Below are 27,115 nucleotides of genomic sequence, written 5' to 3'. Positions count from 1 at the left end.
AAGGTCCTGCATAATCTAGCTTCATCCTTTACCCCTGCTACTCTAGCAGCCTTACCGGGTCAAGTTCCTCAAGAAGTTCCACATTTTCTCTGCTCTGAACAATCTCTCTGCCTCCTCCACCCGCTTCCACTTGGCTGATTCCTCATCATCCTGCTGTTGGCTTCAGCTGCCATTTCCTACCCTCACTTCCAACCTCTAAATTCGGGATTTTGCTCCTCACATATCCCACGGCATCTCACTGCCCTTATTGTACCTGTTACCCTTTGCGTTCTCATTGCTTTTTCACTTGTCTTTATCCTTTACTAAACTGTAGCTTTTTTGAGGAAAGAATGGTTCCATTTTGTCACCATTAGACCTCGAATGTTTAGCACAGCACTTGGAACACAGCAGGAAGTGCCTAAGCGTTAGTTGGACAAAAGAACAAATACAGGTTAGCTCTCTGGCTTGCAGCGTCATGGACTTTGGTCCACATTTCTCTATCCTTCTTGGCTCTGCGTGCATTCTCAACACTGGGAAAATCAGAAGGGTAAAGATAAAACACAGTACTTTAACACTAACCATGCCGTCTAAAATTGAACTGTGAAGTATTCACATTTGGCGGAATTGGAATCAAGATACACTCAGTTGCCGGATGCAGATTCCTTATCTGCTCTTTATAGGTGTTAAGGTTCACAGAAATGTCATTACACTCTTTCATATTTATCAACATCAGATCTTCCCCACCTGCAGTCATGGCAAATTCTCTTTGGTTCAAATTCCGTTGTTTTAAAGATTAGGAAAGCAGATGATGGTATCTGGAAAAGGTAAGCTCCCACTCAGAAGAAATACTTACTCTTAGGGGTGGAGGTGGGACTGGATCATTTCTGAATTCAAACGTCAGCCCTCTTAGTTACAAGTGTGTGACCTTGGGCAAATCACTTAACCTTTCTGTGCTTCAGTTCTTTCATCTATAATACAGGGATATAGTGATAATATACCTCCTGGTGTGCTGGGAGGATTATTATGTACCGTTTAGAGCAGTGCCAGAGCACACGGTGAGACTCTATGGGAGTATTCCTTTTACTTTTACCTCTACAAAGCAGGTAACACTGTCTCAGTATAATCATTTTTGCATGATCATCTCCTTACCTATAACTTAGCTTTTTGCTCTCGAACATTTGGTTGGTTACTGGCCAGTATTCTAGGGTATACCAAAAAAGAAGTAAGACCATTTAGTTGAATCAATGAAAGATTTTACGGAAGCACTAGGTGGACTTTACATTTCTGATTTCCTAAACAGAGGGACGAGTTAGCTGAACAGTGACAGCTTTCTCTTGTTTCCCCAAAGTGGCAACACGGCCATTTGTTTGTAATCAAATGTCCCTTTTATACAATTTATCAAGCAACATATGAGACCAGGTCCCATGCCAAGTTCTTTATTTGAGCGCATTTGGAGAAAACATACTCTGAAGGTCATCCAGTTAACAATATTGATGAATACCCACGAGCTATCATTTTTTTCTACCATATTATAATGGACAGGTTTTACAATAGGAGATTTTAAATCTACTTTATTGTATGCCTTCAATCCTATTCAAAATTAAATAAGGAATCACTATTGAGTCATTCCCCCATGTGCCTAGTTCTACACTAGCTAATTTGCATCAATGACCTCATCGGATTGGTAGTGTCTCTCTTGTTTTCCATGGAAACTGAAAATGTATTAGAATCAGAGAAATGAACTCATCTTTTTTTTTTATAAAGTTAAAAAAATGTTTATTTATTTTTGACAGAGAGAGACAGAGTGCGAGTAGGGTAGGGGCAGAGAGAGAGGGAGACACAGAATCTGAAGCAGGCTCCAGGCTGTCAGCACAGAGCCCAACACGGGGCTTGAACTCACAAGCTGTGAGACCATGACCTGAGCTGAAGTCAAACACTCAACTGACTGAGCCACCCAGGGGCCTCGAGAAATGAGCTCATCTTAAAATCAATTTCCCATCTGAGTATTCTGAGAAAACTTCTGTGTACAATGTAGTCAATGCAGATATGCACGCTGGTGGTATGATATTCTTCAGATTGATATTTCTAGAATTCTAAGAGAATACCTTTCTCAGGAGTCTTGTTTTATACCTGAAACTCCTAAACCTCTTATGGAAGAAAAAAATAGTATTAGTATGGAAATGAAAACTCATATAAAAAAGATACTATCAGTGAGTGCAGATAATAATTTTTTTTCTTTCAACAGACTGCAACACATTTATATTTTTCAAAATCAACCTTTACTAAAAAGGGTCATATTTTAGCTTACATATTAAAAATATTAAAGGCATACACTTCAGCGGATTTAGTGTTGATGTTGTCATGGATTGAATTGTGTCTTCCCCAAAATTCATGTGTTGAAGCCCCAACCCCCAGTGCCTCAGAATGTGACCGTATTTGGAGTAGGTCTTTTAAAGAGGTTAACTAAGGTAAAATGAGGTCGTAGGGGTGGGGCCCTAAGCCAATATGATTGGTGTCCTTATAAGAAGAGGAAGAGAGCTAGAGATGTTTCTGCACAGAAAAAAGGCCATGTAAGAACACGGCAAGATGGCAGCCATCTGAGGCCAAGGAGAGGGACCTCAGGAGAAACCAGCCCTGCTGGCACCTTGGTCTTGGACCTCCAGCCTCCAGAACTGTGAGAAAATAAATTTCTGTTGTCAAAGATACAAAGTCTGTGGTATTTTGTTATAGTAGCTCTAGAAAACGAATACAAAGTGGAAGAAATCAGAGAACGTTAAAGTGACGAATAGATTCTTTCCCAATATCACTTTTAGTTTTTCTTTTTTCTTTGCCCCCCATCAGTCATTTTCCCCATGTCAGTGAATTGTTGATACTTGGGTTACCCAGGTTTACCACTGCTCCATAGGCAAAGCTGAATACTTTGCTTTTTCACCTACTTTATACTCTTACACAAAATGTTCAACTAAAGGGCTAATTTATAATAGGTGATTTATTTTAAAAGTAGAAATCTTTATTTTACTGGTAAAAAAGATTTTCCAAGAACTTCTAATAATTTCGTTTAGGGTGAGAGGGAATTTTATACCGATAGCACTATCAATATCCCATGACATTAACAGATATTTATTGTGCACCTACTGTGCGCCAGGCTCTGTGTTAGGTGCCAGAGATATGGCAATGAACAAGTCAGAGAAACTCCCTGCTTCACGGCGAAGATAGCTGGTAAACTAATCAACCAACCAACTTATCAACCAATGATTGCAGTTCTGGAAAGAATGAAATAAATGGTAGGCCATGATAGAGACTAGTATGGGAGACCTACTTAAGGAGATGGCTTTAATCTGAGTTTGAAGCCAGAGAAACAGCCTTTACATACATGTAAGGGAGGTCAGAGCATGGGTGTATGGCAGGAGATGTCAAGGGTCAAATGGGAAGAATGTTCTTGGCATAGGGTAGAACTAGTAACATGGTCTTGAGGCAGTTTTAGGAACTGTTTGTAGGACTGATCAAAGTGGATGCTGCTGAGTATTGTGACTGAGTTGGGAGAAGCCCATGACACTGAGGCTGGTATGGGGCTAGGCAAGGGCTGGGTCATGCACAGGCCTGTAGGCCATGGTCAGGGCTGGGGTGCAAACCAAGTGCAGTAGAAATCTATTAAAAGGTTTTAAGCAGGCAAGTCGATAATAATTTAGACCCCATCTATGAAATCCAGAAATGGAATCAAATATATAATTTATTGGTATGGATATTTATACAATATAAAAATTATTTAAATAAATTTTCTTAAGAGAAAAACATAAGCAGAAAAAATTTTAACCTGTTTATGTGCAATCAGAGGTCTAATTAAGTGACAGTAATTGATCATGACATCAAAGGATAGACTGTAGCCTTTAACTGCACTCTCTCCCTTACAGAGGGGGGGTCTTTTCAGAGCTGAGAATACTATGTCAGAAGCTTACGCATATGGTATCAAGGATATAATTAGAGTTGGGTAGAGTTGGAAGTTCTGGGCTGGTTTCCCATCTTCTTAGTCTGCCCATCAGTTGGTCCCAATAAACCACTAGCAAGGCCAGCACTTGATAAGCTTTAGGGAAGGGCAGAAAAAGCCCTCCACTCATTACATTTTGATATCCCTTCTCCCCCATTGGAAAAGGTGGCTGAAAACCGTTAAAGCTCTTAAGACTTCACTGAATTAGGAAGACAGCAGGAATTCTCCCTTGAGCCACAGTTCATTTATTTGGCTTATCTGACATCAGAACCAGCAAGAACACAAGGATTTCTCTAATTTAGCAGCAGACTATTTACAAATTAGTCAGTTTCCCATTGTATTAAGTCCTTAATATGGGGAAAAGTCCCCCAGAGTTAAGCAGGAGCATACATGAATAATGACAAAACAAATATTTTAATCAAGAACAGCAGTTAGGTTCCTATCTGTAGACCATCTCATGAAGGATGTGCAGATAGGGAGCCTGAAGAATGGGGTGGAAAATAGATGGGACCCAGTGTCAGAAGACCTCTGCGCAAGCCTTTGCTAGCATGTGACCTTGGATAAGTCTCTTAATGTGTCAGAGCTAGCATTTACTTCTCAGTGAAATAGAATTGATAATATCCAAACTTATAGAGCTTTGATGAGCAAATAATGTGTAAGAAAGGGTTCTGTAATTTTCAAAGTACTCCAGTAATGTAAAATGTATTATTCATATCCAGGTTGCCATGATGAGATACAAGAGACTGAAGACAAAATTCTTACTCTTTTGAAGGTTGTAATTACAATGGGAAACAACAATGCATAAACTAAATACAAAAATGGTAACACAATCACCATTCCTATTACTAGTATGTGCTCAAAATATCTGTCAAAATGAAATAAAAATAACGTAGTAGGATTTGCAACTTCAGGAAATAGATATAGGGTAGATGCAGTGGGGAGCAGTGTCACGAAAAGCTTTCTGGAGGGCTTTCTGTTTATGTAGGTTTTATAAGAGGCAATGTAGCAGAGTAGTTAGGTGTTTGGGATGAGGTAGGTTAAATCCTGGATCCACTGTTTTGTAGCTGTATGACTGTGGGAGAGTCATGTGAACTCTGTAAACTGATACCTTTACTGATCTACAAAATGGGGATGAATGTATTTACTCTACAGGCTTACATTAAGGGCTAGGAGAAATTATGTAAATAAGGTTTTGACACAGTGCTAGCAGGAAGCATGTGTTTTAAAAAACGGTAGCTGTTAGGATTATTACCCTGACATATCTCACCAGAGTTGAATGATGGTGAAGCATTATAACTATTATGACAGAGAAGGTGAGACATCACCCCATCACTTATATAATCACGGCAAGTGTGGGGAATGGTGAGGATCTAATTCAACAAAAAGGAAATACAGGAAAAATGAGAAATTCAAAAGAGAGTTGGGAACTTTTAAGAACAGGAGAAAGCATTGAGAAATACGGAGGGCAACAGCTATTCACAAGGAGTCGGCTTCGTTGGTCAGTCTTAAATTCTGCTTTGTTTTCCAAATAGATATGGCCTCCTGCGTTCATCAAGCAGATGTGAGGTGTCTCTGCTGAGACAGTTTTACTGTCTTAAGTGACCATCAAGTCATTGTGATCAATCACTTGAGTAGGGAAAAGGGCTGGTGGTGACAAACTGTGAGATTTCCTCTTTGGAGATTTCTTTCTCACAAATTTAATTAAGAAAAGGTCAAAGAAGAGTGCTGGAAGTAGCTGGAATGTGCTCAGAATTACGGGGGAGAGGACACAGTGTGAGACCACAGCTTTGCCTTCAGACACAATTGAATCTGTATTGACTGCTTCTTTGAGGACTGTCAATACATTTTTTTTTTTTTTTGGTAATTCCATATTTAGTTCTATTGTTTCAGATACCATATAACATTGGGGAACCAAATTCACTGGGAGTAAGATTAAAGCTGTCACTCTTCTCGCTCATACTTTTGAGAGGCTGAGATATAATAAAGAAGAGGAACTGTGTGACCTACAAGCTCGGCAACTTTGAACAAAAGGTGGGGTTAACCGAAGAGTGCTATTTAATTTTATCTTCGTGAAACTAGGACATGGTATAAAATGAAACTAGGGTGCTGCTTATATATTTTTAAGATACAAATTAAGGTAAATATGTAACTTCTAATAGATGTACATCATTATCTCCTAAAACAACTCACGTACTAATTTCGTAAGAACAGTTACAGGCATCGGGAACAGGAAACAGTCCAGGAAGGAGAGTTCTAGAAACAAAGAAGTGGCTAACAATACCAAGTGGCGAAGGTGATGAGGACTGAGTAATGGCCATCATGTGTTTCAGGGATGCTTTTTGTGAAATTGTAATGGAAAGGAGGCCAGCTATTTTAAAGGCAATTTAATCCCTTGGTTCACTTCATAGTTAATAATTACAAAAAAAAGAAGTCCATTGGCTTTTAGTTCAGAGAAAGTTAGAGTTACTAAGCAAAATTCACATATTTCTAAGAAACGGGTAAACACATTTGTAAATCAGGAGTCTAAACTAGGCTGAAACATATGATAAATACATAGTCTGTCCACTTATCTTCATTTTTACTCAATGTATATTATCACAACCGAGTAACTTTAACCAGTGAGAGGAATCTCCTACATCGCAATTAAAATAGAACGAGAAAATCTTTAAGAATGCTTTTATCTGAATACACAGGGGCTATCTGAATTCGTACATTTTAACACAGTTGGAAGAAAGCTTTGCATATTCTGGGACTTGAAAGCAGACTTTATCAGGATGGCTACCCAGAAACATTTGTAAGCCAGAGAAGAGTTGAAAGACAATTTCTCCCACTGCTATGATTAGGGAAATGATTTCCATGGTATGATCCCATCTTGTCACTTTTCCTCTCTTTTACTTCAATCTTAAATTAATGGAGCATTGTCTTCCAAATCAGTGGAGGTATCCATGTCCTTGGAATAAGAAAATTCTTGCATCACTATTTTGTGGGCATTTGACGTGGCACATATAATACAATCGACTGGGGAGACCCAGAGTCCGGCATCCACTGAAGGCTAATATTTAGCATGGCATCCATTTACACAAATTTTGCCTTTCGCTATGTTTAAACAAGGATATGAATTCTATGGTATATGAGTGGGAAGTGTTCAAACTAACGTCATGAAGGATGTCTAATTTGAATCAATTCAAAGATGACTTAGTGACCCTTAGGACACTAAGGGCATCCACTTGCCCCTTGCTGAGACTTCTTGTCAAGGGAGCAGACTGTTACCCTGTCTAAGGACAGTCAAGCAGCCAAACCTGCACTAACCATGGTGGGTTGTTCCGGAGCCTGTTGACATACAACCCGATGAGAACATGTTCATCAGCCAGCCTGTCTGCCACATTCAGGCTGTACTGTATCCTGAAACAGGGCAGGAGGAAAGAAAGGGTGTTGGGGGGAGAGGCGGACAGAAATAGGCAGAGCAGGTGGGAGTGGGTTCGTGATAGAAAAGGCATTTGGAAAAGCAAGCAGGTAGAGGAAAAATAAGTGATGTTCTATGAAAAATCCAAGCAAAATCCAAGCAATGAAATACACAATTTCATTTCACTAAGTTTAAAAATAAAGATTTCCAATTAGGTAAAGTAACTTTTAAGAAAACAGAATTGCATTCTTCAAGCCAGTAAAGCCAAGAAATTCATCTGTACGGTAAACACATTGATTGGGTTGCAAGCAAAGAGTAAGTATCCTTTGGAAAATCAAATCTGAAGTTTAGTCATTTTAAAAAAAAGGAAATCAGGGAAAGTGAATTACACAGATGTGTCTACTCAAAAGAACTACTTGGTGCCGTTAGTTGGGTTATAATAGAGCTGCTTTTGCTAAATCAAAGACGGTCTTTCAAACACAAAGCATTTTTGACACAAGGAATCTCCACTTTTAGTTGAGTTAATTCAGGGTTTCAGGACACTCTGGCTTTAACTTACCCTTTGCCCTTCAGAAAAGCTGGAGCAGCCCTAGCCAGCAGTTTGTTCTGCTCTACTTCACTGTCCTTGGGAGGAGAGCTAGTTAATAAGATGGGAAAGCCAAGAAGAGGGTAAACACAGCAATGCATTCAAGAATAGAACTGGCTACAGACACTCCCAAGTCTAGATCCAAGCTCCATTTGGACAGCTCTCTTGGTATTTTGAAATGTTCAAGATGTTTGCAGATTTCCACAGAGTTGAACTAGGAGTAGAAACCTGGCCTGAGAACCATAATTGCAATTACACAACCATCCATGATCCACAGGTTGACCTCTGCAATTTGTTTAACAAATAGATTGCATTGCCTGGACATCATGAAAATCCATTCAACATTCATTACAGACTATCATGTCAACAGTCGAATAGTTCACGAAGTCCTGCCAGCCTTTAGATCCCACTTCTCCAGCCTTCCTTATTTTGTCCAACTTTCTGAGTTGAATACACACTTGAAAATTACCTAGTTAGAAGATCGCTGTCATATTAGAAGTGCTTTACCACTCCAGGCACAAGTCACCTGACCCTTGCTGAGAAGCTGCAAAGAAAACTTTCAGAGAAACAGAGAAATAGACCTTTGCTCCTTATAAATATATATTCATCTTCCCTGTGTCTGTAACTGGTGACTAGAATCCCATCATTATAGCAAATTCTTAACATTTTAGGTTCATTATGAGGAATACTCATTTTATTTAGTAATTTAAATGCCAGTTTGAAAAGTTTAAAGTGTAGTTTTATTAAGGGATAAATAGAAATAGAAATAATAATTCATAAAGTGTGGCCATGCCAAAGTGACCCAAGATCTACTGGTCATGTTTCACTGGGAAAATGGTATTGATTGTTAGTATTACAATTGTACTTGTAAATGCACTTAAAGGGAACTTGCTCCTTTGCAGGTTAAGAATTTTTTTCCCTGTAACACTGGTGGACCTAAAACTATCCACCCACCCCTTTCATGGTGAATACAAAAATTAACTGTCTGATTTGTTTGGTGGCAAGTTGTTAATTTCTTCGATTGAAATTACGAGGTCTTATCAAAAACTTGCCCAACTTTTCAACAAGTTCTAAAATATATGTATGTATTAAGATGGCTTGTAAAGTAGTTAAAATCTTAAAAACTTTATGAGTTTTAAGGATTTATTACAAAGTATCACTCTTTCAGACCATGAAGCACACACACAAAAAAATACAAATGTGCAAGTAAATATCACATTAGGATTATGCATATTGTGATTAGAGTTCTTGTTTTAGTATTGTATGTACTATAAGGTTGCTGGAAAACTTAAAAATAAAATTTGATTTATAAAGCAAATGTCTAGGAGAGAGTAGGCACTCATGTTTGTTGAATGTGTGATCTCACTTAGCTTTTCAGGGATGCACCTATTACTTAAAACTGCACACAAATGGAATTGACTTTAAGAATGAAATGATTAATGTTCTAGGAGAATTTAATTTCTTGATGAACATAATGATTTTTTTTTCCAGCATTTTGATCTTCCCCTTCTAAGGTGATGAAACTGTCCATTAGGACAAAATAGCCACCTTACGCCACCATCATTGTTGGTATTTTCCCATCATCCCACCAAAACAGCATTCCAAACCTTGTCTCCTGAAGCATATCCCTCTGTATTTGTTATCCAGTAACTACAGTCTCTCTGCTGCCCAATTACCACCCTCCCCAACTTTTTGTTTTAGAACTCAAGATAGATGTACCTATTATATAATTTGTTTCCAATCCCTGCAAGACCACTAAAAACATGGCGTGAAATATCAATAATTCTTCCTTCCAAACTTAACTACTTCTGCCCTGTTATGCTTTTTGTCCCTCGAATCCCAGAAATTGTGATGGTATTTCCTTAAATCAAAAGCCTAATAACTACACAGGTACAACTTCTGGTGCTGAATGCACAAGAAGAAAGAAAGGACCACTAAAGAAAAGAAACACAAGAGGATCAACCGTGAGGATGTGTTTGCCACCAATTACTCCAGTGAAGTTTCACAGGAAGAAGGTGATGTGTGGGCAGAGCCCCAGGAGTGCATCCTGCCACTTGGTCATTGCCAGGCACTAGCACAGGAGGAAGTCTGCTGATTTCAGGAAACGAGCAGTGGCCCAGATTTTCCTTTGGTGGCCTTATTCTTTTCCTCCTAATTCTTTGAGCCCCTCTCTCCTTCCCCTACTCCATTTGCCTGTCTCCTCTCTTCTTTTCTTCCTTTCTTCTTCTTCCCAAATCCTTTCCTCCTTCAAAGGGAGGAGGAGCAGACATTCTATCTGCATACATCTCTTTTCATTTTGTTGTCATTTTCTTTGCACTGGCCCTTGGCAGTGTGGGTTTGAAGAAATCATTAAAATTCTTTTATGTTTTTTCTGCCTCCCACATGACTTCTTGGGAAAACCAGTTCTTGGAAAATATGGAAATTACACTCTCTGCATTTATGAGTTTGTGGAAATATACCATTTACTTCATTTTGCTACAGCTCTTAGTATCTAGGGCCAAGAGCATTTCTGACTTTTGGTACTCATTGTCCACATAGTTTCTGTACTTCCTAGAACTAGTCTCAAATTCTCAAATTCTGGGAAGCCAAAAATATAACCATGTATAGAGGAAGCCAAGTTCATGATGAAGACAAGAAAAAAAAAAGCCACTCTTTCTAAATGAAATGGATCAAGAACTTACAGAGTTGACAGGAGAGGCAGATTTCACCTAAGGCTTGGGTCTATAAAGACTTTTCATGTGAAGTATCTTCACCAGAATTTCTTCTGTGGCTCCCAAAGAGCCCGAGGAGGGAAAGCAGAGTGAAAAACTTTTCTCCTGAGTTGTGAGGAGACTAACAATATATAGTTTATTATCATTTCTTCAAAGCAATATGCACTCACCATGTTTTACAGACTATACTAGATTTTTAAACTTTCATTTTGTAGCTTGGCTGTTTGTGTGGAGAAGTTAGGTCGTATTTCCAATTCATTGTGGGCTTTGGGATCAGGCACATTAAAACCTACATTCTTCCCCTGAAATAATGCTTTCGGCATGTCAGTGTGCAAAAATGCAACAATGGCTTGCACACAACTCTATCTGTAAAAGCCTCTCCTTCTTCTACATGCCTTGTTCTCAAATCAAAATGTGTCCTTCCTTTTAATTTCTGAAGGTGGGAACTAGTTGGAGCTCCTCTTGACCATGTACGATAAATCTTTTCTAATCTGAGTCCCGAGGAAAAGCAGGGTCACCATCTCTAAAACTCTGTACACATATCTCTTTTTCTCACTGTTTCTTTTTTTTCCCCCCACCAGGTCCCTGGCATTGTATAAGTTCATTCCTCTGTGCACACACTAACATTAACGGCTGTGGTGACCATCGTACCCTGGAGGGTATGACAAGGTAAATCTGAAGTTTATGTGCTCTGCTGGAAGAAAAAAAGGCAGGAAATATTCCTTTAGGTTTTTTTGTTTCTAAAAAATTTTGCATGTTCTTACTAATTCCTTTTCAGACTTACTAATTCCTTTTCAGACTATAAAGATAAATGGCCTTTTCCCAAATTTTTTCATATGCACACATACAATGATAAAATGAGTTCTGGAACAATAGAGCAAATTCAAAATGTCTCATATTTATTTATTTAAAATTCACCTTCGGTTTTGAAGGGTGACAACAGGTGTCAGCATTTTTGCTGAAGCGCAAACATTTTTGGGGTGGTCTAAGGTAACATGATCACACAGAAATGTTCCCCGGAGTCTTGCTTACACCTGAAATATGGTTTTAAAAGCCACTTTTGTTTATGCTGTGTTACTATATTAGCCCTGGTCAAACATTTTTTTTCTTTTATTAAACATGAAAATAAAAGAATTTAAATAAAAGTCCTGGATGTAGTCTCACAGAGCAGCAGTATTACATAAACACATTATGTAAGGTAAAATAATTCTTATCACAATGGTTAAATGGAAAATGATATGTGAATAATGGCAAATTAAAAACAGATATATTCATTTTTATTGATTTTAAATAACTGATAACCTTGCGTGGTGTTCAGACAGGTGAAGCATGGAAGTTGGTCCCTTCGGAAGTAACTGTTAATCGTGAACAAAATTTTGCTTCTCATGTATGTATGTAAACACATGCACACATATGCGTGTATAGCCATACTTCTACGTGTGTACATGCACACTTATAAACATATATGTTCATAATATATATGAACATTTAATGTGCATATTAACATACGTGTATATGCACATACAGCATTGTTTATATATGTCAATACTTACTGAATTGTGCACTTATTTTAAATATATTCATTGAATTGTACGTCAATTATATCTCAAAAAAGCTGTTTTTCATTTAATTTCTCTCACTATAATTAACCCAGACTAGCAACAAGGGCATTAAACTAAGTTAAAAACCATAAAAAAGTGTCCACAAGTCAGTTTTGTCGAGATAATTTCTGGACAAATTCTGTTTTCCTTTCCTTCTCTAGCTTTCCATACCTGAGATCTGAGACAAACCATCTGCCCCCTACAAATCAGCAAACAAGCATAAAAACTAGCTCAGTGTTTCAGCGGGAAAATTAGTTGTCATCAACTCAGGCTGGCATGAAAGCCAGAGCATCTTTTAAGCAGGTATTGTGGAGGAAATAATAAGAGTTCTTAGGCCATATGTGATTCACTACATTTACTATGTCGTCCCCCCAGATACCATCAAGCTGTGTCAATTGCATTTTAGCCAAAAGAGCATCTAGAAAAGTTTGCTGGGTGCAAGGCACGCACAGAGAAGAACTAAAGCAGCCGCAGGAAGAGAATAAAGGTCATGGAAGGGCGGAAGGGAGGTGGCTGCAGGTGTAATCACGCGCTAATAGTTTTGTACGGAAACAGAGTGGAGTGTAAAGACCAGTGTACTTCCAATTTGAAAATAAAACTAGCACATTAGTGGAGCTCTGGGGCTACAGGAATAAAGAATTAACTTCAAAGAGTAATTATTTCAAATTTCATGAAATTTCAGACAACATAAAGAGTGAAAAAGAGTGAAGAAACCTTCAGGGTGGTCGGCTTATAAGTTGTCTATTTTACGATGCTGATTTATAAACGTATCTATTTTCCTGACTGGAAAGGATGGGCTTTAATCCTAGAAAAAAATGAACCATGGAGAAAACGTTGATTTTCAGAAGCCAATTCAATGCCTCGATTTTATTTCACTTCGCTTCTGATTACCAAAGCACAAATGCTTAGAATTTAGGTGTGACTGTTTTAAGTCTGATGAACGAATCTGGGTTGTGAGGCAAAGCATCTTAGGATAAGCAAAGTGTTTGAAAAAAACTGAAAAGGACACAGTGGATTAGCCTTTCTGTGGTTGAAAACCCAAACCAATCCACCAACTGACCAATCAGTCGACCAACACAAATCTCACAAATGCTGCTCCACTGGGAAGAATCCAGATTTGCGGAGAGGTTGGGGTGGATGGTGTGCCTTCCCCATGCACGTAACTGAGTCTAATATGGTATCAGTTGTTAACCAAATGTCATTGTGACAAACCAGAAACCAGCATATTAGATGGTGTTTGACACACTCTATGAATCACAAGCAATTTTCTGGTATTTGGGAGAGCGACAAGATCTGGCTATATATATAACGGACAAAGTGATTTGTGAGCAGTTATTAATTTAGAGGTTGCATTTGTGAAAATATATGTGAAACCTTTAAGAAATGGTTCTAAAATTGGGGGTAAAAGAACGTAGCCATTCAAACTTTTACTATGTTGTTGTGGCTAATGAAAAAGATGGCCATAAGTAAAGAAACTTATTTTACATAGGAAAGGCCTGGTTAACTTTCTCCCATAAACGAGGCAAGGATTTTGACAAGGTGATTGGGACTTTACAAAGGGGGCATGATGCCAGCCAAGATAGTAGATATGCAGGGGCTGAAGGTGGTGAAGGGGAGAAGGGACTCTTTGGGCCTGACAATACTACTTACAATAATGACAGTCTATGTTTCATAAGCTTAGAAAATGTTGCTGCCACACCATACATGGCTACTGGAGCCTTTTCCTAGTGGTGATGGTAGACTTCCAATGATCCAACATTTTTTCCCTTAAATTGACGCGTTTATGAGAAAATAATCTAGGTTTAGGGATATAGTTACGATCACAAAAATGCATGAGGTGAATTAGCCCATGAATTGGGTCCTTTGGCCCACATTGTACCTAACTGCACACACACACACACACACACACACACACACACACACACGAAGACATCAAACATTTAAGGGAGAGCGCCTTTGAGAATTTCCTCTTTTCTTTTATGTAAGGCAAAAGTGAATCAAGTGCACAGCTAGAAAGGGAAATAAGAACCGGGGGTGCTGTGGCAGATGGTGGTGGTAACCAGAGCTACACACACTCATAAATCTGTGTGAGGTGTATTGCTAGGGTGTCCAAAGACTTCAAAGGTATACCCTACTGCCTTCTGAAGATCAAAGTGGTATGCTTGTAAAGGACTCTAGGTGAGTAATGCCAGGACTTTGTAGAGAGGATTCTGGAGTGGTGATTTCAATTCATCCTTGTCCTGCTTTATCTTTCCCCAATCTGTCACAATACGAAAGGCCAAAAGCTCAGGCTAAATAAAATATCTGTGTGCTAAAGCTCCCTAATTTCTTAATGCTGCCTTAACACTGACCAGTGCCATCCTTGCTTGCTTAAGTTTTAGGTTTTATTAGATTTTGAAAAGGGAGGTTGGGTTTGGGCAGGAGTGAGGGCAGAGCTCTAGGTCATATCTGTTTGGTTCAGTTCCAGTTGTAGGAAGAACAGGACCTATAATTTATGCCTACATTTGGCATGATGGGTTTCCATCGACCTTCGTGTACGGACGTGGTTAAGAAATAAACAGTGGGTCACCAACCAGCATTATCAAGTGATAGAAATTAAGCATTGAGAGCATGAAGGTCGTTTTTAAATTGCTACTTCAATAGGAATCAGGGGCACCTGGGTAGCTCAGTCAGTTGAGCAGCTGACTTCGGCTCAGGTCATGATCGTGTGGTTTATGGGTTTGAGCCCTGCATCGGGCTCTATGCTGACAGCTCGGAACCTGGAGCCTGCTTCAGATTCTGTGCCTCCCTCTCTCGCTGTCCCTCCACTGCTTGTGCTCTCTCTCTCTCAAAAATGAATAAACATTAAAAATATATATATATAAAAAAATAGGAATCAGACTGCCTGACCTGGGGGAAGAGTGGTCCAGACTTAGTAGGATAGTGGATACAAATTCTCAAGTTTTTTACTACAATATGGTCCAGCCATGTGGCATTGTCCTGGTCTTATGCCATTAGTGCTAAAGATCTTTCCAAGAGGCTCTTTGATTCAAGAATCTAAGAAATCACCAACTGGGGTCTTGCAAACTATACAAAAGCAGAGTTTCATCCAAAGAAGAAGATCGGCTTGGTACTCTTCATATATATGCATCTCATGTATACGGGTATGAGGCTGTGAAATCAATTAACATAAGCAGAAAAGAGAGGAAAGAGCTGAGAAGCCCAGTTCGAGTTGAACATTCTCCACGGAATCTCATGAAATCCCGGAAGACTTCTATATCTCTACTAAGACATAACGAGAAGAGGATTTTAGTGATGGAGGAGAATGACTAGCAGTCTAGCTATGGAACTACTAACTACGATTAGTGATTGAGCGCTGGGATACTGACCGTGAGCCGTGGTCAAGCTGATTTACATACAGCTTTATGAGCGAATGCTCTTCAGCCACAGGGCTGGATGCACTTATCCCCTCAGGTGACCTGAGGGGTGCAAACAATGAGACCTCATTAAAACCTTCCACGGACAGAGCAAGGCCCACTCAGAGAGGAAAGGCATTCAGTGTACACAGCTTTATTGAACAGCACCCTCAAAACAGAAACCAGAGGCTAACCTCCGTGGTGACAGAAAGAACCGCAGTCTTTAAACAACGTTATCTGTGGTTCACAGAGAACATTCCAACAGGACTGAAAATGGGAAAAAGGGGAAGTGATCATAGTTTGGATTAACGGGTACCACGCACCCTGGAGGAACCAGAACAGCTCAAAGTATATTATAGGGATATTTTAGAGGAGAGGAAGCCATGTTATCCATCTAGACGCATCCACCATAAGCACCGTCCGAGCTGAAATGATATAAAACGACCTTCAGTAAGGATGGGGTCTACCTCTGCTTGACATTTGCAGAATGCAGGGTTTCCTGATAAAAGCACATCTTTCTTAACATCACGGCAGATCTTCCCTAGATAGATGTACAGGCCCGTGTCTCTTACAGATTTTACAGTTTATGATTTTGTTTTGGAAAAGATGGTTGAATATGCTTGTGGCTTTGAAAAGGAGCGCTTAAAGGAACACACAGCGCCTAAACCATGTTATTTCACTGTGGGTGTTCTGCGGTTCAAGTGCGTCCTCATTTCCTCTTGTTACAGACCTGCTTAATTTAGAGGGGGGGGCAATACCGTCAACTACAACGTTCTATTTATTACACTAATTACAATTATGGGGAACATCTTCATCTCCCGTTCCTGTTGATGGGCAAATATAGGAACTCAGGGAAAAAAATCAGCAGTATTCTGAGTCTCATTGTCTGCAAACACTCACTTGAATGTACCAGGATATTACAGTGAAACTGGTACTTCAGAAACCTCGCCAGGGGAAAAGGCTGATTATGTTCTCTTTATGAAACATGAGGTTGTTTTTTTCTTTTTTTTTTTTTTCCTGCTGAAAGGCATTTGAAATCTTAGGTTCATTACTCACTCCACTTTTCCTTACCTTTGTTTCTGCTTTCCTGTGAGCCTTCTCCATGTATTGATAAAATAAGTTCCTGGTACTTTACTGGTGAGATTTGATCAAATGATTTGGAGTATCTCTTGACCCTGCGTATTTATCAAGCTAGCTCTAAGAGAAGTATTTGCTTCACCTGTTCTTTGCTCACATGGGAGTGAATCTTTGTATAAAAAACAGGAGACCCTTTTAAAAAAGTTCTTGTTATAATCCCTGAAATCACTTATGTGGAAACTATACTTCCAAATTTGATCTCCAGCTTTTAGCCCCAGGAACTCCAGAGTTCACCAAATTTTGAGATGAGATTATACAATGTTTCAGAACGTACATAAGAAATTTCCCATTGCATCTTGAAATTCCAATTCCCCGGCTTAAATGGGCCATTCCAAGTGATACAAAGGTGACTTTCTCAACGAGATGGAATACATGTGTGTTGATCATAAAACTTAAACATATCCCACATTCCTACTGTGGGTGAACCGTAAATGCAAGTTTCCAGAAGTGACATTAATCCCAAAAGCCATCCCAGCCATCTTCGAAAGCATCCAAATGAGCAAAAGTGAAAACTTGTGACAGATATTTACAAACTAGTTTCAAACAGTCATCTTCCACACTTGGCTTACATTAGAAAATTTTTCTTAACCCAGAATTAGGGGTCATTACCAAAGAGAGGGCTTATTTCATAATAAGATGGGAACTTACCTCCTGGTAATGAAAGGACTTCCTGAGGAGGGGACAGAGTGGGAGAAGAGGGTGTCATTCATGCTGGTTACAGGTCTGGGTGGCCTAAAACAAAGTACAGTGTGCGTGGAAAGTTAAAACAAATAAAAGTCACAAGTTAAAAACTATCCACCATCTCTCCAGGAAAAGGGCTGCAAAGATCAGAGATCTATCATACCCAGGATCAACACAAAATTTTGTATTTTGCACTGAAATTATTTAAGTGTTCTGGGAAGTTACATTTCCTTGAAAACGTGGAATGTCCATTAACAATTAGGAGGAAGGCCTCTGGATGCCATAGGAATATTTATCCGTGAGCTTTGAGCCTTGCTGTTTCACTGAGTCACATTCTTGAATGGAGCAAGGACTCTGGGGCAGCTTCAGGTCCACTGTCTTCTAAAAGGAGAAGCTCTGAAAAATTAATGATAAGCAGAATCTACATCCTCTTGGAAAGCAGAGGATTCCTGGGGCTTCAGAAGCTTTTCCTGTGCTCCGCATGACAATGGCCCTTTCTCAATATACCTGGTCTGGAGGGACTCAGTTGCAAAAGCATACCATGCCTTATTTGTTCTATGTGAAGATGCTGTCAAACACAACAGGGTTTAGTGAGTTTCTATTATCTGGATGTTCCGTATAATAGGGCACATAGTGCAAGGCATCCCATAAACTTCAGTTCTTCTCATATGATGAGAGAAAGAAAATAGGTTCAGTATTTCTCAGAATTGTACACGGCCTCAAGCTCCGACAACACGGGGTCTGCCATTCCAACGCTATTTTTCATTATCGCCTGGCATTCTGTCCCTATCACTAAGGTCTTGGTTCAGGCAAAATGGTAGAGCTGAGATGCCTGTCTCATCTCCAAGTGGTTTTTAGTCTTATGTTAGGTTCGCTGGAATATGCTCTATGAGATGGAATTGAGAGTTCAGAATATGGATAATGAGGCAGGGCATCATTTTGAGTCAGAGGACATTTGATCTCAGGGTAGTTCCATATTTGAGTTTGACGGTGCAGGATTCTTGAACACTAGACATTAATCACAGTAGCCTACAGAATCTAGTTGTGTTGGCTTGATCGAGAGACACATTTGCAATGGTTTAGTTTCTACCTTAGGGAACCAGCTGGTGTTGGATTCCACAATGCAGAGATCCTGGGGAAAAGGTAGACTTGTTTGTCTCAGTGCATTTATGGGAGTGGATGCAATGCTATAATTTTGACAGCACTATTTGCAAAAATTCACTGAAATTTTGGTTCCCGGTACTCGGTGCTAAACAGTATTCTAAGATTTTAAAAGACATTATCTGTTGGATGAGGTCAAAATAGCGCTTAACTATTTCATCTACTGTAAATATATTAGCTGGAGTTTTGAAGACTATCTTAGCGTTTTGCATTATTTATCTAGGATGTGTCTTGGCCCACATGAGGCTAGTTTAAAACTAATTCTACCTTGAGCACAACACTTTCATTTCCTAAGAAGGATGTTAATTTTATGCAAATGTCCTATGTGATTTTTGAAAAGTTAGGTAAATCAGATTTTAAAACAGTAAGAGGAATGAAATACCTGCATTTTTAACTTTGCAAGAAGTTTGAAACTATCACCTTGACCCACGTTTCTGGTTTTCTTTTGTCTTTTTTTAATTTTCCCTTTGTGCTCTAGCTCCAGGAAATGAGAAAACAAGTAGAGTTGGAATGCTTTTTACCGAGCCTAGTAAATTTACTCTATGGAACCTGGCCACCACAAAGCTGAAACTACAGTTTCTTAGTGAATGGCTTTATGTTTCAGGTTCATCATGGAAATGTTGAACTTGGGACACAACTATAACTAACCTTGGCACCAAATGGTGGCTGTCAAAGGAACTGAGGTTCCTGTTTTCTCCATAATCAAATGAGAAGTTACTTTACCTAATAAGTAGGTCACGCTGGGAATTTTAAACATATTTATTCTTATGAACAAGAAATAGCTCCACAAGATAAAGTCACAGGGATCTAGTGCAAACTTTTCTCTGTGGACGAGACCTTCACAGAGGACGTTTTTATAAAATTGGCATTTGTCTTGTGAATGGAAAGTGTTCAGCTGAAGGCAGAATTACCTTTAAAGTGGCCTCATGTTACTCACTTGTTTTGTGTCTCATAACCACTTATGATTATAAGTCTTTATAAGCACACAGGGGACTATTGAACTACTTACCAAGTATCACTTTTGGCAGCAAGGAATTGAATAGAATAGAGACTGTTAATCATGGTAAAATTGACAAGAAATACAATAGCTAAGAACAAATGCCAAAATACCAAAATGTCACCACTTAAGCAGCCTCATGTATCTATGATAATTTAGAATAGCTAAATGAACAGCATATTTTAAAATTAGAAGTCTTAGATACCCCTATCCAAAAAACAAAAAGAAAAAGACAGGGGTATCTATTTAGGAAAAAGACATTTGAATAGTAAATGAGAGAAAAACGTCTAAAGTTAAAAACAGAAAAAACATTCTGGTCTAATATAGATTGGGCATTCTGCGTGCAGAATTTCTTGTATGTTATTTCAATAATGAAATATTTTCTACAATTTGCATTTTAAAGTTGAGACTTTAAATTCACCCTGGAAAAATATATTATCAGTGAGTATAGATCACTACTTTGATTTGAGGACTATTTGGAGAATCTGGTTAAATATATGGAACTTTTTCCAGAAAAAGGCATATTAGTGGAGAATTTTAAGAGAATCCTGAAACTCTTCAAGGAACTCAAATTGTGCAGAGATTGCCCTCAGTTAGTTCATTGAATAACACATCAGAAATTAAGGTTAAAAGTTTGTTTACTCATTAGCCAATTAAATAACACACACACACACACACACACACACACACACACACACACACACACACCCCAGGCCGGAGCATGACGGGGTACAGGCTTTGTGCTAGGTAATACTGCAGTGTGAATGACCATGAAATTTATTTCACTCTGCCTCACTTCCTAATTTTGTCTCCAAGTGGGAGGAAGCATCCTAATTCTGTTCCACTGCAAAGCTCTTAGAGTCAGGCTGTTCACATCCACTCTCTATTTTCCTTACACCCATCAGCTCTGATTGAACGTTGTTCCCTGGGGTGAAACTCTTAGCCAGGCTGATAGGAAATGACTCCATGGCAGAGGTCAGACAGCATAGACTTGTTCTCACTTAGTTTTATTCATTTATTAAAAATTTAGTGATTGTCTCTGGCTATGGGAAGAACAGTTGAGATCTTAATAAGAACAGCTCGTACGAGGTCGTTTTCTGCAAGTGATTGGCCCTTTGGGATACTCCCCAGATTTATTTACCCCTGGCTTATTTTCAGGCTTATTTTCAGGATAAAAATTTCCAAAAATAAGTTAACCACATTCTACCTAATTGGCTTACATTAGTTTTTTGGATGCTTAGCCCATGCCCGCAACAAAAGCCTCCAGGCTGTGTGTATTGCTGAAGACAAACCAGACAGAGCCTTGTAGTATTTACATAAAGCCATAGACATGTCACAGCACAAATCATTTGATGGTATTTGCTTAGGTCCATCAGAGGAAAGAGTTACTACTTTCATAAAGCTCGCATCCATCATGGCATCTTTAATGGGTCATATTCTGAACTGCCTGAGGCATGGACTTTGTCCTGGTGGATTCCTAATCTTGATAGGTCTGATCAGCTCAGCTCTGGATGTCAACAAGCAAACAAACGCCCTGCGGTGCAGGAGGTCCTGCTGAACTGTGCAAAACAAAAAGGAGTTTGTATAGAGGGGAGACCACCTCTTCTAGAGCCTTTCTGACATACCTTTGACTACATAATTCCTAACTGGGCACAGATGCAGATGATACACTTGTTTCTTCTTTTCAGCCCAAGATAACACCAAGGAAGAAATATTTTCTTCTACTTCAGCCTCCCCTGTAATCTGGCCATGCAGGCCTGAGAGAGGCTCCCAGGCATGAGGCTTCTGGGGGGTGGAAAGAATGGGTGGTAGCACGCTTTCCTAGCCCACTCTCTACCCACCAAACTCACAAATACTTTGGAGAAAGAATTTTTTAGTCTATTTTTGGATGTTCTGATGAATTTTACCACCCAACTCTCCCTCTTCAACCTTCCCACGCACAGGTCATGATTCTTCTAAAGTTGTGTAGTTTAGGATAAGACAATGACAATTTCTAGATTTGCTGACATCTTTAAGATGACTGGCTCTGCAGATAAATTCAGCAAAGAGTTTTTATTTTGGGGACCCAAAGCACACATGATATTAAGGCTTAGTGCGCCTTAAAATTTTCTTAAAATTAATTCCATTGATTGTTAATGTTCAATTGTAAAAACTCTCTCACATCTATATTTTATAATGATGCTTTTTGAATATTTTCCACCTACAGGTGATTTACATTAGTGTTGCATACTTTACTTGCACATCAAGACAGAAGTACTGTATACCCCTAGAGTAAAAATTATAATCACGTTATTTTCACTTTCTTTTTTTTTAAATTAAAATGTAAAATGTGGTCCCTGGCAACAAACATGAATTTGCCTGGTATGTATGGGGACGTGTGTCAATGACGAAAGACGTCTTTTCATCTGGAGGGCAGAGATACTCACACGATGTGCGCCAAGTTGAGTGGCTTCTCAGGCTGGTCAGGGAACATGGGGTGCAAGGGTTCACGGCTGGAAGCACAGCTCAGAGACTTGCTTAATGCATTAGTTAGCTTCTTAGCAGGTGATTTCTGGAAAGGAGAAGAAAGGTAGAAGTGACAATAACTAATATTTATGTAGTATTTTATGAGATGATTTGCTCTCACAATAGATGCTCGTTCACTCACTCATTCATTCACTGGTTTATGCGTGAAGTCTTCTGTGAGTGTCTACCCTAAGTCAGAGAGTTGGCTCAATGCTGGGACTAGAGTGCCGAGACAAGCCACCAGAGTACCTGCTTCCTGCTGCTTAGTGTTAGCAAATGCTGTGATAAATGGAAGCAGTCATTGTGCATAGGATATCTGAGCTGGGACTCAAGGGACCACCAGGAGTCCTTCTGATCAAAACTCAAGGGATTGAGAAGGTAATTCCAGATGGAGGAAGAAGAGACCCCACTCTGGAGAGGAAAGCAGAAGGCAGATCATTGAAGTCCTTCTATGCCACATCAAGGACTGTGGGCTTTATCTCAGATGCAGAGGGAGACAATGAAGAACTTAAGTCATAGAGGTGACAGGATCAGAGGTGATTCTAGAAGGATTGCTCCTGCTTAAGAACAGAAAATGATTTGGGAGGAGATAGGAGTGGACGTGAGAAGATGAGCAGAAGGTTTCACAGGCATCCAGGTGCAAAATGTTTCAGGTGTGGCTGGATACATCCAGTAAAAAGGAAAAGTGGAGCTTCAATTTGAGGCTTTAGGGTTTAAAATTCATGTTCTTTCCAGAGCATCATGATCGCTCTTTTTCATTTAGACCAGTAGGATGTTTATCTTAAAATCTTCCAGCCAAATCTATCAAAAATAATCTATCACACTTAATAAATCTTTATGCCAACTTTTCCTTTCCATGAGAAGCCACTCACAACTTTGTCGCTTTCTTTTACACACAGAGCCCATAAGTGGCAATATAATGAAAGTGACTGTTGTCTTCATTATTTAAAAGCTAAGTGATAGGGGCATTTAAGAAGTCCCTCTTTGGCTTTCGCTAGGAGATGTAATTCTTAGAACATTTAAAACACAGCCGCAGCAACAGCCCTTCACCCCCATAAAACACTGGAGCCTCTTTATCCTCTTGATTCTACTTTGTAAAGACATTGCCCTGCCATATAATTTTAAGAGCCCACAATCCCTAAGAAAGAGACTCCTAAACTGACTTTGGTATTTATATAAAACAACAATGAAAAAATGCTTAGTCTTTGAACACTAGCCCTCCAGGATCTGAGATAGAGCAAGTTGGAAAATTGGTAGGATGCTGACCATAAGAAAATAGAAAGTGTTTTTTCCTATCTTCTGTACTAAATTGTATTTCATGATCTGTGTTAGTATATCCATCCTCAGGATGTGACATAACCAACAGTGGGAGGTGACATCTGAACTGGCATAAAGCCCTCAGCAGACGATGCCTTAGTGAATCACTGTGATGCCTTGAATCCACAACCTGACAGATGCTAGAAAAAAAGAAGTATATTTACACTGAGTCTTGGTTCCCAATAATAATTCCTAGAGAGAACATTCTGATTTAAAATGCATTTTCTGAAGACCTCCTTTATAAAAAAAAGAACAATAAGTTCCTCTTTAATAAAGACTATAGGTTAATTGAAATACAGAAAATATACAAAAAAACTCAAAAGAAGTTTGCTTTTTCTTTTAACGCAGAACTGTTCCAAGAGGGGTTGACAGGTCTGATGGTTCATGCAACAAAAGCCAACCCATATATAGAGCAATACTTTCACAGAAGTACAAAGAACAACATCGGGGAACTGATCTTGGAACTGAGACACAGGTCAGCCAACTAAACTGCGTGAACAGCAAGCTCATGGGTCAAATTCCTCCCACACATCCATCACATGGACAGACACTGACAAGTCATTTTTGGCAAGTTGGTCACTCACACTATTTACAAAAAGATGATTTGCTCATATAGACACAATCTCCCCTCCTCCAAAAAAGTAAAAAAAAAAAAAAAAAAAAAAAAAAAAAGACGCGTGGCTCACACGTCTTTCCTTTATGCTCTAGTCGCGCACTTAACAGAACTTCGGAAACCAAGAAGAAAAGAAACAATAATTTTTAAGCGATTCCCACAAACAAAATAAGACAAAACTTGGAAAGAGCCTTAACCTACTGTGAAAAAGAAATTATGTTCCAGAAGGTGCTTGGTCAGTTGTTATCTAACCCAGTACTGAGTTGTCTGTATTCCAAGAAGTAACATAGTTTGAGTCTTCCTATAGCTTAAGTCTTAGGAAGCTACCCTGGATTCAGATACAACAGTTAAGACATCCCAGGGAGGTGGGGGGTGGGACGGAAAGGAAAGGAAGGACTGTTAGAGAAGGTAGGTTTGCTCTTTAATTCTCTCCCCATCCTTGATGTTCCCTTGCATTCTAAGCGACACTCATGCAGCCAAGTGTGTGTTGACTGGACCTGGCCTTACCCATGATGTGTACTCTTTCATTTGGTGTTGGTTGCTATGGGAACCACCGGCATGTCCCCTCCAGAAGCAGTCCTGACAGAGCTGGTAATTGTGACACTGTTGGCATCGGTAGCGGAATCCCATCATACTCTCGCTGTGGCAGTAAGAACATTCCACTGGATGGAAGACTAAGGGGGGTAGTAAATGAAGAAAAAAATGAGCAAATCAGAGTATGAGCCAGAATAAGGAAAAGTACAGCCGAATGGGAATTGCATTGTTTTGCTGTGTGCCACGATTTCAGATGATAGTCAATTTTGGCTGAGAGAAGCATCATGTTTATCCCTGGACTCTCGCTGTCCTTGTCAAGCATGTGTGTGGAAGGTGGAGGAAATGAAATGGCATAGAGGATAGGTCTTCTTTTAATACCAGATTTATGCAATGCCATTTGCTCTTTTACTCCCATCTCTTACACTACAAGAATATAAATTCCCCAAACTGACCCGTCTTTCCCCCAAACTGCTCTCTGTCTCTAGGAGACTAGCACAGCTCGCTGCAAGACTCAGAAGTACAATGATGAACACAACGGACCGTCCCATGGGTAGAGAGCAAATGTTAGAGAAATGGAAAATGAGAGGGAGAAAAAAGAAAGGGATATGAGGGAAAGTAGAAACACTGGATGAGAATGGATTTTTTTTTTTTTTTAATAATGGAGTGGCTAATGGGCTTATTTCATGAGTGACATTGCCTCCATTTAACAATTTTTTTTTTCTTTCCTGAGAGGCAGATGGACAGGCAGATGCCCAAAGAGATGTGTAAATTATCTGAATACAGTTCTAATTCAGGTAGTTCGAGAGACGCTTCACTCTCATTGGCAGACAATTTGAATTATAAAGCAGGTGAGGTAAAATACTTGAGATTTGAAGCTAACAAATAATCAGATCCAAGTAATTGTCTACATGCTACTAAGCAATGGCCTTTGGTCAAGTTATTTATGTAACCACAATCACCGAAAGCTTCCATTTGAAGCGTATAACTACATATGAGCAAGGTACCATAACCTAATTTCTTTCCATCTCCTCCACCTATTCTTGGCCAAGTGCCCAGGAACAGTCAATGCCATGAATACCAGTATTGGAAGTTCATGCCTAAACATAACGCAATCATACTAAAAAATGTTATATTCATTATTGAAGTTCTTCTGCGGCTAGAGCCAGTCTACAGCCACACTCCACTTGTAAGTGAGAGGCACACAGCGAGATTTAATGAGTCTATGGAATTGACTCTCCTAATTTTGCAGTGAGCCTCTAATGCCTTGCGGATCAGGGAGAAAGGGTCTTTCGAAACTCAAAACGACTAAGCGACCTTGGCTTAATAACTGTAGACTTGAGAGAACAATTCCAATAATTTTAAAAACTGCCGTAGCTCAGTAGTAACTACTCACCATTTTCTACATTTGCCAGCCGATGCAGAAGGGGCAGCCAGACCAGACACTGCGGGGGAGGGTCAGACATGAGTGTGTCCAAGAAACCGTTTAAGGTGACCTTTTTCTGCATCAAAAAAACCCCACAAAAATTTAGAACAGAGAATATTGTGAATTTACCTGCTGCGTACATGCCCTTTGCGATTAAAGAAAGAGGACATTCCATTAACCTCTAATACATGAAGAACAAGAATACAGTCTAATACCTAAAGAGCTAGTTCTGAATTTAAACCATTGGTTGCTTTAACACTTAAACACACATAGGACTGGATTATCTCCATTGAGGCTGAGTCAATATTGTCATAGGGAGAGCGACAATTCTGAGAGGGTCGCTTTTGTGTATGAGGGGCAGTATGAAAACGGTAAGGAAAGACAAACGGTAGACTTGTTCTCTACAACTTTACCCAGTCGTGGTAAAGCCACAATTCCCATAGCAGTCGCTCGGTCTTCTACATTTGTAGGACAACTTCCCTTCTAAACTTTCTCCACTTCTGTAAGTACTAAATACTTCATGGTTAATGTGAATGGTTCTTGCCATACAAGATTAGGAGGAAATCCTGTGAGGAGGGAGCGACCCTTCGCTGTTAGAACAGTCTACAGTTCCAAAAATTCTTTTTCCCTTCTTGATATATCTTTCCTCTTAACTCAGTTTGCATCTGCCTGCATTATCCTGGTCCTTTCTGATATGGAAAAGGAATGGATTTTAAATTTCCTTCAAAATGACAAAAATAAGAAGTTATATGAATACATGATATTATAGCAGGATGAATAACAAAAAAATCACAGGTTTATATGCAAAAATCACTATTTTATTTGAAATCTTGAATTGTAATATCAGGTGGATGGGGTAGTTTTTGGTTTGCTTGCTTGTTTTTTTTTTAATTTTATTTTAATTCCAGTATAGTTAACACACAGTGTTACATTAGTTGCAGGTGTACAATATAGTGATTCAACAATTCTATATGTTACTCAGTGCTCATCAAGATGAACGGTACTCTTGGGGCGCCTGGGTAGCTCCGTTGGTTGGGCGCAGGTCATGATCTCACAGTTTGTGAGTTCGAGCCCCGCATCAGGCTCT

The 27,115-nt window shown here is 39.3% G+C and overlaps 1 protein-coding gene across 28 annotated transcripts in view; it reads right to left on the bottom strand.

Moving 5' to 3' along the window:
- Positions 1–27,115, bottom strand: part of DTNA (dystrobrevin alpha) — a 352,058-nt gene that overhangs the window by 45,643 nt on the left and 279,300 nt on the right. For 14 of the 28 annotated variants that reach the window (XM_053206596.1, XM_053206598.1, XM_053206597.1 and 11 more), the window contains 7 exons: positions 25,999–26,104; positions 24,579–24,745; positions 22,063–22,187; positions 17,446–17,529; positions 15,634–15,723; positions 7,927–8,004; positions 7,274–7,366 (listed from right to left, as the gene is read on the bottom strand). In XM_053206596.1, the coding sequence (XP_053062571.1) occupies positions 7,274–7,366; positions 7,927–8,004; positions 15,634–15,723; positions 17,446–17,529; positions 22,063–22,187; positions 24,579–24,745; positions 25,999–26,104 (743 nt within the window). Of the gene's footprint in view, positions 1–7,273; positions 7,367–7,926; positions 8,005–15,633; positions 15,724–15,798; positions 16,086–17,445; positions 17,530–22,062; positions 22,188–24,578; positions 24,746–25,998; positions 26,105–27,115 lie in introns of those variants that run through there. The other 14 variants (XM_027068758.2, XM_027068761.2, XM_053206615.1 and 11 more) reach the window with 6 other exon arrangements.

Source organism: Acinonyx jubatus, chromosome D3 (assembly GCF_027475565.1).
Source record: "Acinonyx jubatus isolate Ajub_Pintada_27869175 chromosome D3, VMU_Ajub_asm_v1.0, whole genome shotgun sequence".
Classification (NCBI taxonomy): domain Eukaryota; kingdom Metazoa; phylum Chordata; class Mammalia; order Carnivora; family Felidae; genus Acinonyx; species Acinonyx jubatus.
This window is presented reverse-complemented; position numbering and strand designations above follow the sequence as displayed.